The sequence below is a fragment of the Numida meleagris genome, chromosome 9 (genome assembly GCF_002078875.1).
Source record: "Numida meleagris isolate 19003 breed g44 Domestic line chromosome 9, NumMel1.0, whole genome shotgun sequence".
NCBI classification, from domain to species: Eukaryota; Metazoa; Chordata; class Aves; order Galliformes; family Numididae; genus Numida; species Numida meleagris.
This window is the reverse complement of record NC_034417.1, coordinates 1,095,941-1,110,949: the sequence shown is the minus strand read 5'-3', so window position 1 is coordinate 1,110,949 and position 15,009 is coordinate 1,095,941. Positions and strand designations below refer to the sequence as shown.

Genomic DNA, 15,009 nt, shown 5'->3' with positions numbered 1-15,009 from the left:
CACGCGCACACAAAACAGATTAATACCTGGAAGAATTTTGAGCTCTGCCTCCTCGCTGTATTTGGGGGCCCCACCGCTTTCAATGACGCAGCGATAGAATCCTCCATCTGTATCAGTAGCGTTACCGACAATAAGAGCTCCGCTTGGTAACTTAAAGACACGGTCATCCAGCAAGAGGGGCTGGCGATCCTGCTCCCACCTCACAAACGGAGCAAGGTCAACATTCACTTCGCAGTTCAGGATTGCACTGTTTCCTTTATAGACAGACGATAGCTCCGGCTGGCTGGTGAACCTGGGAAGACCTGCAAATAGGAAACGCTGAAGTTAGACAAGTGACAAAAATTAGAGGTGTTCTGAAGGTGACGTGCAAGCTTGGAAGATTCACCTGAAGATTCATCACGATTTTTCTCTTAAAGAAATAAAAAAATTAAGCTGCTCTCCAGCTCTAAAAATCTTAAACGCACTGGGACACGGCAACAAGGAACAGATGATGCTGTGGAAAAGGTGACTTTGTGTACGCCTTCCACTGAAGTTTACAAGCAACATCTTAATTTACCACCTACAGGAGTACTTACATGTACTTCTTTTCCCCCTGTATTTTTAGGCTTCTACTATCAAAATTAGCAGTTAAGAATCTAAGCTGAAAAAGTATTTTGTACAACTTTCACCATCTGTGCATAAGTCATAGTTTGCGTTCAATATAATTTAAACAGGCCATGGAAGGAAGCCTAAGGGCATTAAAGGGCCAAATCTCACTGAAATTCAACGGAAAAAATAATATCCCTTTGAAGATCTCAGCTCTCAAAAGCCTTAATTACAGCACTTGTTATTTGCATTTGTCCATAAGAAAATCTTGACCTTTTACACGAGGAGAGTTGAGGATCAGTTCTCTTCCCAAGACAAAGCTACAGCCACAACACCACAAGAGCAGCTCTGTGAACAGAACACGTTCACCCCCACGCCAGCCTCCCACACAGGATACACAGCAGAACCTCTGAAAGGAAGACCCGAGGTCTCCGAAAGGCTCGGCCTTCACCTCGGGTGCCCATGTGCTGGCAAAGATGGCGGCCACCATGAGGAGAAGTGGCCACCACAACCGGCTGCAGCCCCTCAGCAGCCCAGCTGCAGCAACAGTCTCTAAATAGGTTTTTTGGTCAACTGGATCTCACACTTAAGATTAACATTGCCATAGAAACACCCTGTCGAAAGTATTGACATTTTACCTTCCCTTCTCCCTCCCTGCTTCAAGCAGATTTTATGCCTTTTCCTTTCAAGTCACCACACTGTGCGCCTTCAGTGCAGGATATGGAAAGTGGGACCGAGACGCATGAATTACACCATCCATGCACAACCTCCCAGAGCAGGGAAGCTGATATTAAAGCATCTATGCGTAGAAAAAAACGTTGCCTGGTTCCTCAATGTGAAGTCAAAGAAAAGGGACAGGAAAGGGACCTAGCTGTGCTCCCTTCATTCCCTAGAAAAGTACCTTACGATCACGGCCTATCAGTTACACACTGCTGCTTAAAGCCTACACTTCATCCCCTACACTTTGTCTGTATTCACTAATCTCCACTGCGGGAGAAACATCTGATGTCAATATTCAAGATTTCCTCACCTGAATGAGTAATGTTTTTTGCTTGGACAGTAAAACTCTTCATTATTACCACCCACTTAAGTACAAATTTTAATACGTACTTTCCATGCAACTTTCGTATCTATTTTTCCTACAGAAAAATAAATCTGAACTAGGCCAACAGCACTAACACCAGTGCTTGGCAATCAAAGCCAGCCACATGCAAGAGATTTACCTGAGCAAACCCACAGAGCACCATTTTCATATCCCATACAAAACCTACATAAGACCTCTAGTAAAAAGACTCAAATCCACAAACTATCATGTGCCTATCTCAGGAAAGTCCAGGAATGCAATGAGAAGCAGCAGCACACCTGACTTCCACCTATGGCTAACCTCTAGCGCTACACAGAGAAACAGAACTGAGCATACAAAGGCTGCTCCGAAAGTAATTGCTCCTATTTTATCATGCTGGTCCACAGCGTCAGAGGTAGATGGTGGTGGGATGGCAGCACAGGTTGAACCTTCCAACCAATGTCCTGTTACATGTTGCCGCTGTGCGACAGATGGCAGCAGAGGGGGCTCTGGCAGAACGGCATCTGACATGGAAGTCAGACAGCATGGATAGAGCGGAAGTGTGTCACTGAATTCCTCCATGCAGAAAAAATGGCACCCACTGACATTCACTGACGCTTGTCGAACGTTTAAGGAACCAAACAGTGGATGTGGGCACCATGAGGGGTAAGTGGTGTGTTTCAGCAGTGCTGACCGTGGGTCACCTCTGCTGGTGCAGACATTTTCGAGTTTACTAGTACAGCATGCAGCTCCTGTTCATCACTGGCAAAAATGCACAGCTAGTGATGGTGACTAGCTGAAAATTAGTGTTTTGTAGCTGAGAATTTCCTTCATCAAACAGTTAAATGGTGCCCTGTTGCAGTTTCCGCAAAAATAAATGGGAGGCATTACTTCTGGAGCAACCTACATGAAATGTATACAACTGGCATGGATGCAAGGAGAGGGCACACTAAAACAGATTTGAGAATATCTGTGCAGACTGCTACCACTTTGCATTTCCAACATCTGGGTCAGTTCTGATTTGGCAACTAACTGTTCCCTCACACAGGTTCACCTCCAAACACCGCATCCTTTGCCCCTCTTGGAGAACTATTCAGAGACTCCTTCTACAGCTGCACTTCTCAGAGAAGAAAGTTTCTTGTTTCCACTCCCTGTGTATTTACAACCAACTTCAAGTCCCTTGAAGTTGACCTCGTTTTAATATTAATTATTTTGCACCTTTGATATTTGATATTTACTCATTACTCCCTCCCTCTACGGATGAAGAAAAATCTTGGCTTCTTTCAGCTTTCTGTCTCTCAGTTAAGGAAGCTACGATCTTTGGTTTCTTTTCCTCATTCTCATAGCTGTGCTAACTTTGCACCCGTTAAAGACTCACAATTGTTGCAGTAGGCAGGAACCCAGTCAGAGCAGGGTCAGCTACAAGGACAGAGAGGGTTGTTCAGGGATTTTTCCACTCCTATAGCACTAATTCTCAGGGACAGACACTGCACAAGCTCTTGGGCAACCCGCTGCGGAATTGCTCATCTTCACATGAAATACTTTCTCCTCAAACTCAGTGTGAAGCTCCTTTGCTTCAGCAGGTCTCCACCGCCGCACCAGCCACAGAACGACAGAGACAACAAACTGAACGCCTGCTGTCATTGAATATTTGATCACAGACATCCAAGTTAATACCACAAAATTCCTTCTCTCAGTCTACTGCAAATATCTTCCCAAGACATTTAAGAATCACATTAGTTCTCTGCACTTCAGCAGATTGTCATCTCACAATCAACCAATATCAGACTTGTTTTCTCTATGAAATTGCCAATCACTGTCTCAACACCAAAGATACTGGTGCATCTGCATGACTTCGCACACTGCGCTCGTGAGCTTCACCACTGTTCAGTCCCTAGCGTCCTTTCCTTTGTCCTGTGAGACCATGGAGGCTTCAGCAAGAGTGACAAAGTCTTCCAAATTTGTCAGGCTTGCAAACTTCATAGACACGTTCTTCATTTTTACAGAACATGTGATGGGCATGTCAAACATTCCTTTCCCTCCGCCTTGTCTGCAAGGCGTCTCTCCATTCTGTAATTTCCCTCTCAATATGAACCACTACATTTTCATAATTACCTCAGATTCTTATCAAATTCAGTAGCCACACTTGAATTTCCATTCTTTTGACCTTTTATAATATCTAACAGGATAGCGTATCAAAAGTCTGTGCTCCTGCACGCCCGCCGTATTATGCAGCTCTAAGACATCAATTGCTTCATCAAGAGACCTAGATGTAAACCACTGTCAAAAGTCACAGTACAGTTTAGCCTTCTTTCCATTTTCCTCCATCTTAATTAGCCTCGCCTTCAAAACCTCCCTAGAAAGGGCAAAGTGCTGGGATCAGACTAATTGGTCTAAGGATCACCTCTTCCCTTTTGGGACACATGTTCTACATCAGTTACTCTTCAAGAAGAATGTACCAGCCCTGAATTCACGCCTCATTAGAAATCTTTACCAACAGACCTGCAAATTAAGCCAATTCTTTCTTACAGCCTGGAAGGGAGATCTGATCCTACTCATTTTGTCAGAGCTGCTGCGGTTTCCTCACCCTGTACAGCTAGCACTTGTACAATCCTTACATCAGCAAACCTACAGAACACTTGAGAATGTTACTGGAAGACCAAAGCCCTGCAATTTCTAACATGAAGTTCAATTACACATTCTTTTAAATCCCTTATTAGCACTACTTACTTTTGGGGCAACTGTCTATTCTGTTGTGGGCAGGTCCTCTATTAAGGTTAAATAAGCTTTACTTGAGATGGTTTCGTTACTCAGCAGCAATGAATTCACAGTTCATTTTTCAGGTCATCTTAAACGCCGGTAAAATCTTTATTTGATCATAGGTGGTATGGTTTTATGATATATAATCTTAACTTACTCTTAAGACAAAATTATGACTGATTTTCTCATTCTATCATTATTTGCAATTTGCACTGCCTAAAGTCTCCGCCGTGTAGGAGGACCCTTTTGCTTTAACCAAAGACAACCACAAAACACTAGTGTTGTATTATAAAATGTTCTTAATTAAAAATGGTCTTAATTAAATTAACTCTGAGACCTGTTTATAAATGCAGTAACAGGACCGGAGTACTGGCACACTTGTAGCAGCATACTCCCAGATACACTCTGCTCTCAGTCCTTCAGTTAAAGAGTTTTTCTTTTCCCTTTATCACATACCAGCCCAGTTCCTTGTAAGCCTTTGTTTCTCCAACTTTTATCGCAGTTTCCAAATGCATTACCACATAAGCTAATTCAGTCTATTTAAATGAGAAACACCTTTAAAACTATTTTTCAAAGTTAAATTTTAAAAAAAAAGATACATTTTTCTCATAATGATTTCTAATTCCCAGTCACTTCAATCAACATGACAAAGCAGGATGATCTATTATAATGAAAATTAGTTAGACTTCTGGTGAGAAAAGAGCACCCATTCTTCACCCACATGTTGCAAGGCATTCATTCAGCTGGAGATATTACTCCATCACTTACTGAATGAATGTAATGATAAATGATACTTTGGAGTTCTGATATTAAAGATAATTTTTACATGTTTGTATGTACATTAATCATTCGATGGCAGCACAAATATATTATGTATCGATTTTAGGACGCTGAAGGAAAATACTTCTGACTAAACAGGAATGTGGGTTAATAAACTCAATTTGGGAGGATGATTCTCCACTTGGAATGTTCTCTAAAAACTGGCAGGAGAACACATAAGCAATCGTGTGATTCTCACATGCATACAATAGAAATCATATGTGCCACCACTTCAGATTTTATGCTAGGACAATGCCAATGGGGGCACGGGGAGGGGGGAGCAACTCCATCCCTATTTTCTCCTTCTCTTTTGTCTCTCCTTCACCAAAAGACCAAAGCAACGGCAGGAATGTGAATGAACAATCCACTTAATGCAAATTCGTTCCATTCAGACTGTATTCCCAGCCTAAGCGTTGCTGAGATTTGTGGCCCATTGTCTTGATCTCTGAAAAAGCTGCGCTGTGCCTGGAAGAGCAATAACTCCCGTGCTCCTGGAAAACACAGATGGCGAAAATTCTGGCTGTAGTCTGCTGCCTTCAGTAGAGCCAGTATTTCATCTCCTGTATTTTCCAGAAGAGGAATTCATTACACTGAGCCACATGCTCATCTGAGTTCAGCAGTCCCTGTGCAACCACAGACAGTGCCAATCATTTTCAAGAAGGCTGAAAGAAAAAAAAGGTCCACAATCAACAGTTACTCAACTACTCGCTCACGCAACATGCCTCCTAACTTGAGAGTAAATGTTCACTTTCTCTCTGCATGCTGTAAGCAGTCACTGTAAACGTCCAATTTTATTTAATGCAGATGCTATTGCCATGCACACATTTAATCCTCTTTAGAATCCTACTAACCTTTTGGCACCAATCTTGCCCAAGCAAGACTGCAAAACGAAAATAAGAAAAAAAGAAACCAACTTGCTCTTCTAAAGAGCAACTGAAGGCTGCACAGGAATTCACTTGTTCCCTGCCTGGCAGGTTTGTGTACCTTTACCACATGGTTGCAAACCCATCAGATCAAATCCGTGCAAGCACTTTTGTCATACGCTCAAGTTCCTCTATTGCAACTCTACAGACAGGAACTGAACACAATACTTTGTGGAAGAAGTAAACAGATCTCAGACAGCCCACATTACATCTTAATGCAATTACATGTCTCACAAAGCCAGTTTCAGACTTCTTTATGGCATCCCCACGTGCTCAGCCAAAGTTTCCCCTGATTATTTCTACTGTAGCACGCAAAAAGAAAAACACGGGAGTAGCCACAAGTTTTTCCAAACTGCTACGTCCCAAATGCCTACCAGGAAAACCTCTGTTGCTCAAAACTCATTTGACTTCCTCTTACCTTACCCAAGCCTTAGCCAGCTTTAGCAGTACCGCCTACAAAACCTCACCGCTAACAGCTTGCAAATTACCATTTTACATATTCCACTGCTCTGTTCAGACACAAAGAGCCGGAATTATTAAACAAATGACGAGTCGTTTTTTAAGACATTTTCATTTCTGCATTTTTCATTCTCTTTTTCCCTATTCAAATTTGAACTCATGGCAAATTGATAACTCTGCTACTATTTTGTTTATTAAAACAGCCTCTCGGGAAATACAAAGATTTTAGCAACAGAAGTAGGTGGAGGAGGACAGCAACACGAGACCCTATTGTTCCAATCGCCGTAACATCTGTTATCCTCCAGCAAAGCCGTGGATCTTTAAGATGCCGCATATTTTGTTAGAGCATCAGCTTCACACCCAAACCCTGTTAAAAAATTAATAAGTCCAGCCATCTGTGGACACTTCATTAAATTATCACAGCTCTTTTCTTCCCCTTTGCTTACAGATTATTCAGCATCATTTGCCTGAGTGGCAGAGGTGTGAAACGCTTTAAAATACACTTTTGTTAACAGGACTCACTCCCTCAATCTCTCTAGCAAATACATCAGGCTTCATAATTACAAAACATTAGCGGAGAAGTCCAGAATTACTCCAATTAAGACAAGACTTGATGTTTCTTATATGGAATATTCTTAGAATTAGAAACGAAATAAGAACATCTACTGTCTTCATTGGCTAAACTAAAGCAAGAAGCATGTGGAATACAAAACATGAACGATGAATTTCAGCTTGTACTCACAATTCTGACTACATCAAAGGCAGCCCTGGTGGCATGCTTTACTTGGCTGCTACTGATTTAAAAAGGTATGGCTTGACCAGCATAAGCAGGGGAAAAGGGAGAGTGTCATTTGAGGTAACAACATAAAGATGGATGGATGTATACACATACAATGTGCATACATGCAGTGCCCTGGTACGACATTAGACATGTTTTGAACAGGCAACTGAACTAGAGATCTCCTGAGGTCCCCTCCAGGTTCGGTTATCCTGTGATAACTCAGCTCAAGGCAACTATACAGAGAAGGATGTGGAGATGCAGCAACAGCCTGGAAAACACTCTGCCACGCTGTGCAAGGAGGAACACAATTACACACGTCAAAACAAACTTCTAGCAGGGAAAGTTAGAGCAAAATCGATTGAGCCCTGGAGCAGAGGGTCCACTTACATGAATTTCTTCAGGTTGCCACTAAGCCTCTCAAACTTGGATTTGAGCTTTACCACAAATTAAAACTATATATATTTACGCCACACTTTAAGAAGGTGCTTTGACTAGTAAAAAGCATCTGAATATTCTGAAAGTGTTTATACCATTGTCCTTTTCGTGGTAGTATTATTTTGCTAAGCCTGACATTATAGAAGACCAAACTGAAATACAAAAGCGTAAGAACACAGCCACGTAGACTGTGGAGAAAACTGTCACTTCACATCATTCAATGCATGATGGCACTACAGATCAATTCCGATTTCAAAGCTGAACACTAGGAGTACCTTCTGACCTCAGCCCACCACTGGAAACAAGGAAATAAGATCTGACTTTCTTAAGAAAGTACAGCAGCTCTCTGCATTCAATCCAGGAGGCAATCCCACGTGGCAGCCAGCTCCTCCAAGGAAAGCTTGATGAACAGAAATGATGCAACATGCAAGAAGATAACCCTAGTGAAATTCCTCGACTTGTGACTGACAGCACAATATCGAGCAAGAGACAGGTCAGGTGCCTCGAGTCACTTCACGGTGCTACTTTGCCAAACACATCCTTTGACAGAAGTCCCGGGGATAATGAAATATTGAAACAGATCAAAAAGTAAAGAACACACATGATGTACATCCTGATAGCATATCCATCGGAGCGCCGGATCCCAGTTAACAAACCTGGGAGCCTACGTCCACTGGGCTCTGCACCACTGCAAACCTGAGGCGATGCTCCAGGCTGCAGCTCCGGCAACAGCAGGAGGGGCATTCCATGGGCAGGAGAGACCGGCTCCGAGAAGGGACGCGCCTCTGGTGCCTGCACGTTCACAATGAAAGACTGCGAGAATGAAGAGGTTTTGAGCTGGAAGAAAAAAGTCCAGCAGGCTGCCAGCACCAAGAGCTTTGTACTGAACATTTACTTATCGCTGCTCAAACACAGCTGTCCTTCCTGAGCGGTGGAAGCCTGTCCAGCAGCAGGCCACAAACGAGAACAAAAATCAGCCAGCCTCACAGCCCTCACGAGACTGCTCTGCAACTGCCAACGCCGAGAAACATGGAAGTAGACATTCCTAAGACAGAAAAATGAAGAGAGAGGGTGCGACCAATGAAATAATTCACTTGATACTATCCTAACAGCAAGGACAGTAAAGAAAGCACTGCAGGATTTTAGGAGACACTAAGATAGCGTATGCAGATTACCACTTCATTTCAGAAACTTCAGGTCTTGAGCAACAGAAGATCTTAAATAAAAACACCACATGCTCACAATTCTTTCTAAAACAAAATCAATAGCTGTAACAAAAGAAGAATAAGATCTGAGTATCGTGGTGAAAGAGAAGAGCTTGACAGGTTAAATAATTTCAGATCCAAGCAAGGCTATCAATTACGAAAGCTTATGTGAACAAGCTATTCGAAGAAGATTAGCACACAGAACTGGAGGGAAGATCAGTAAAACTTTTGCAGGCAACTCTGCAGACTGTCGGAGACAGCAGGTGCCTGAAGAAAGACATTCAGAGACAGGAAAGAACCTAAAAAATTCACAGAAAAATACACCAAGTTAACAAAAAGCAAAGAAACCTCTCAAAAAGAAGACTGACATACCGAGAGGCAAGCACAGCAGGAGCAAGAACCTGAATATAAACCTTCAGCTAAAGAAGAGGACGTCTAGAGATGTGCACAGCAGAAAGGAGAAGGAACACTACAAATATATACATATAACTAGCAGATTACATACCAGAACTGTTGATCAGTCACAGGGATCAGGATAAAAACCACAAAGATATGGATTATCGCACCACTGATCCCTGAATCATGGACAGCTGCTAGCAATTAAGCTCATCATATCAGAGAGAATTCTGTAAAGGTCTCTACCCAACGAAGCCTTACTTGGCTCCATTTTTAATGCATTCCATTTCAGAAAAGTTACAGAAGAGCAGACTGATGGTGTGTCTAATCCAGGAACCAGCAGGTATTAAAGAGGGATGGGCAGCACCTGTGCAGAGACCTACACACTGAGATGTTTCCCCTCACTGCCCCCCCAAAAAAGGGGCTTAATAATATATGCAAAGAAGGTGTTTGCTTGTTTTTTAATTTCTAGTGTAATCACGTGAATAATGAGACAAGCCCTACACTTTGCGAATGTCACCAACAACTCAGCATCACTGACATCAGCCAGATACACAGCTATATGAATTATTTCTTATTAAATATCTTCTCCTCCATTTTCTTTCATTTTCAGTGTCACTAAGCTTCCTTCTGCATTTCTACCGTGAAAAAATACACAATTTATCATATACATACCATATACATCCCGTACTCCCTCCTAGCCATAACTGCTTTTGTCAGCTTTCATTTGGGTAGGTGAGACAGTACGAGTTCTCAACATTTTCCAAATGCAATGCTCAGTTGATCTAGAATCTGAACAGTGCCACCATTGAGATCCATCACTTTCAGCCTGTCAGAGTAAAGCTGAAATATCTTTTTGAATCCCTACTTTAAGGTACAGTTAGAAAGGAGTACAGGCTGCATGCGTAACTATCGCTTGCCTGACACTTTGGGATTTGGAGTGAGCAATCTCTGCAAAACTTGTCAAACAGAATTACAAAAGGGATTGCTGGTGCTGACATGTAGAACATAAATAAGGAGAAATATACATCTGAGTGAAAATATTAACAAATGAGAAGGCCAATGTAAACACCATCCATCCAACCCTCTTGTTCGAGGTGCTGATGAATCATCAATACGCTCTCCATTCCCATTTTGTACAAGCAAACAGAATCATTCATCAACAGATCATCTATTATAAACCCAAGTGATTTTAGAAAAGCAAAACCTGGGAGCCGAGCTCCCTTCCAGAGCACTCATGCTTCCCTAGAGATTAGCTACACTGCCTTCTATATTTCCAAAAGCATAGATCAAGATTTGAATGTGTACTGCAATTCACTAAAAATCCAACCTCTTCATAAAATGATACATATCTTGATGCAAAGTACATGAATACAAAGCCAACTTTGTCCACTAACCAGCACAAAAGGATACTTTCTTCACTAATTACAAGGCTAATCCTTAACGGTCTAAATTGCCAGCTGGTAAACTGATAAAAGCTAATCTTCCAGGTTTATAAGGAATGCCGTATTTAAGATAATGCCTAATTAAGAAAATTACCTTAATAGTCGTAACGAATGACCAGAGGCTTTAAAGGTTTTGGCATTGTGTGTTCGAGACCCACAAAGACCAGGTCCCACAGCCACCTCCAGCAAGGCAGCCCACCAGGAGATCCACCACGTGCAGGGCGGATAGCTGGCAGCAGGAGTTGACGTTTCCCCCATCTGGCTTTTTTCCTTCACCTACTCATTTAAGGAAAGGATCCACAATCCCTCCCCTTTTCTGAGCAGGCTCAGTTTCACTGCACTCACCATTTCGAGAAAATAAACATTTGGGTATTTTTGTCCTGAGTAGGACTATTAAATGCTTATTAAAGCAGAACCTTCAGACACTGGTGTTAGAGATCTACTCACATCCCCTCTCCCCCAGGTGCAGGAGAGCACTGTCACCCTCCAGCCAGCACAAGTAACCTGTAAGCAGCTCGCTCACTCACACCATTAGAGGCAGGGATGCCATTTGTCAGCATGTCCTATCTGATTTTATTCCATGTGAGGCGTCATGAAGCTGGATTACAGAGTTTTAAACCTACACTTTTGAACAGAAAATGTGGTTTTAGTATCAGCCAACTAGCAAATTAGACTCCACCTGGCTTTTAACTCTCTCATTAGCAACCAACGAGCAGCTTCGAGAACAAGATTCACGCATCCTGCTGCTGTGGGCTTCCACGGGATTGAAAGAATCAGCTCCGCTCCCCCCAGTCTGCACAGCTCTCTGCTCCACGTTTGGCAAGGAGCTGCCTGAAATTCAATCCCGACTCGGTACACTGCTCTGATAGGACTGCTCTCTAAAAAGAAGGACTTGAAAACACACAAACCTAAAGGAACAGACCAAGTACAGACTAAAAATGAACATATATTCTGTATCAGAATTAATTTTTTTCTGCTCTTAAACTGAAAACGTGTAACAGGTCTGAATCTGGACGTTTGCTTTCAGTTGCTGTCCTAAGAAAGATTCTTTTTTCCTACTTTAACTGAACAAACACGAACTGTAAGAATTCAGAATGAAACAGAAGGTGGAACATTTATTGTCCTAACTGCCCAAACTCACCTGTTTCTACAACCAGCTGGCAGAAACCATCTATAAGATGCAGTTTTGTAAGAACTACCCTTCCTGCTTACTCATCTTTGAAAAGAAATGCACTTTTATCTAAGATCATTTATGAAATGAAATGGAAAAAAAAAATGCAGATACTTTTTTCCCACATAAAACACAGTTTTGCAAGGAAAATTTATCACCTGTGTCATTTACTTTTATTTGTTAAGTGCTCTTAAGTACTCTCCACTGAAGTGTCTATGCTCTTAGGTTATTTCCAATTCAAAGGTATAGAAAGCTCTTTATTCATGAAGATAAAGCCTCTCCTTCCCCGCCTCTTTTGAGGGAAATATGCAATAATACTGAGGAAAAAAGCAACAAAGTGGAGTAGTTCCCAACTGCATGGCCCAGGAGCTGGAAGAAGCACTCGGGGTGTTCTGCTCAGCACTGCCTACGCTTCTCTTGCCCTTCATGAACGTTACACGTGTGCAACCCAGCAAGAATCAAAACACTTCAGATATAATCTTCAAAGTTGGGCAAATTTGACAAAACAGATGAGAATCCTCAACTATATGACCTACCTATTTTTATGGAGTTCTTAATACTTACAGCAAAGAGAGACATAACGTTTCAATCCGCATTCGTATTTGAGCAAAATCCTTGGCCACTCACCATTGCTTATACATAAATAAGAGATTTTGATGTTACGTACCTTAACAAGAGAAACCAGCACAAGCTCAGCCCTCCCAACCCCAGCACACCCCTCTGCTGATGTGCCTCGCAGAGCCCGGCCCCAGCAGCCCACACACACAGCTGCAGCTCCTGCATCCCATCCAAACACGGAATGGATGCAAGAATTCTTTTGCTTCTACACGTTCTTCTTCTTTTTCAGCATCTTGGTACGTTATAAAACTTATGTTTACTGAAGATAAATTCTTTTTTAACGCGTTGAGGAAAGGGCCAAGCATGGAGATTTTCTTGAAGTCAAATGGTGAAATCAGCAACAGAAGCACGATCATGCACCAGCATCTCCTGGCTCCATATTCAAGAATTTCTCCAAACCACGTTACCTCAAGTGCTGCAGTAGCGCCTTATCCAGGCCTCCCTTCATTTCAGAAGAGGTTCCATTTGGAAGCCCAGAACCTGATAAGTTCGAGATGCAATAAAACTTTGAAAGGCGAGAAGGAGACTGAAAATGGGAACAATTTCTCAAGTGAAGTTCTTCTGCATTATCTGATTTACTGATATCAAGTCAATCACGTTACTCAACCGCAACTCAAGATTCTGTTGTCTCAATTTTTGACAGGTTTGTGTAACTTTACAAACAAGTTAGAGATCAGTTAACAGCCTCCTGCTCTTGAGGTCTCCTGCCCACGAACCAACCTGTGCTTTTTCTAAAAATAATATTAAAATGAAGGTTTGAAAATGTAATTTCTATGAATATCCAGATGAGAAATAATACATCTAATATACGGAGATATTGAAGTGAGGAGGAAGGGAAGAAAATGTTGTTAAGTCTGCAGGAAATTCAGACACACCTGACACTGGTCTCAAGGCAGCACACGGTCGACCGCCTTTCACACAAGCAACTCGTTACAAGCAAGCAAATGACACACAGAGCTCAAAGCCAAGTACAATCAAATACAGAGATAAACGGAAGAAGAAGAAGAAAAAAACAAATGGATTCACTTGGGAAAAAAGACAGTAGATGAAATAAATATTTCAGTGAACGGTCTCTGAATGGCCATACAAAACCAATAAATCCTTACAATGAAACTCTGCCACTGTCACTTCACACCTTTCAGTCCTCTCTATTTCCATCTCTCAATAAAAGATTTATGAAAGCTTTAACAAAGGAGTAATAAAGAGTGACTGGGGAAGACAGGATTACCACAGGAGCATTTTTAAGTTAGTATCACCATATTTTTCACTAAAATACACAGGTATTTATCTTTCCGAGATGAATTACACGTACAGTTCTGAAAAAAAAAAAAAAGGTAGTTAAAAAAACAGTTGTTTTCTAAAAGCTGTTGCAACCCTTCACCCTTAAGGCCTAACTGACACTTCAGTATCAAAGCCAGATTTGCATTTCAAAAACCAATTAAAAAAGCATAGTGTAGTAAGGTACTGATTAAAAAAAATCTCATGGCTTTACATATATTAGCCACTTCCTTTGACTTGCCCTAGTTCAAACCCGTCGTAATAACAGCAACCCCCATAAATGAGATACACATGGCTATACAACAGCCATCCTTCAAAATCTCCCTCCATCACCACGATGTTGGTGCTGTTATATTCTACTTTGAAAGGTACAACAACAAAAAAGCCAACTACTTTTAAAAATAAATCCATGGTTTCATAAATCCAGTTCAGAGCATGACTCTGGCTCTGTCTGCATAGCAAGAGGATGAGAAACAAAGGAGAGAAACACAGGCAATGACAACCTCAACATGCATTTGCTGGAAAGAACCAACTAGAGGAAGCACAGATTTCACTGGGAAAAAGGCAAATATATCCTGAAACTACTATCACTGAATTAAACTAACAAGTCTCCTGCTGCTTGCAGTTTTTAACAATCAGAAGTTTCCTACCCAAAGTACGGTAGAATGGTAAATAACTTACTATCCATTTGCAATAGCATAAAATTTCTGATTACAAAGAAATCATATTGATTAGAGTACTTGACATGCTGTAATCCATTTTAAGCATAACTTCGACAGTTCAGTCTCTGTCCTGTTCTCAAGTCACATGAAAAACAACTTTGGAAACGATCAACTCCTTTAGGAGTCTCAGGGCTGCCACACAGAAGTGTTGACGGTGCACCTGCGAAGGCCTGCAGAGCAAAGGCTTCTCATCTGCTCACACGTATGGAAAAGGTTCCTTAAAAACACATTGTCAAACGCACTACAAACTTGCCAATCCGTGCCGCCATCCATTTCCCCACGCCGTGACAAGTTTATAGCATTGTGTCACAAACATAAATCGAAGCGAGAAGCCAAGAAAGCAGCTCTC

The 15,009-nt window shown here is 41.8% G+C and overlaps 1 protein-coding gene across 1 annotated transcript in view; it reads right to left on the bottom strand.

The window, feature by feature from the left end:
- Positions 1-15,009, bottom strand: part of NEO1 (neogenin 1) — a 138,982-nt gene that overhangs the window by 109,565 nt on the left and 14,408 nt on the right. Inside the window, exon 3 of the mRNA XM_021407502.1 lies at positions 27-302. Coding sequence (XP_021263177.1) covers positions 27-302 — 276 coding nt within the window. The remainder of the gene's footprint in view (positions 1-26; positions 303-15,009) is intronic.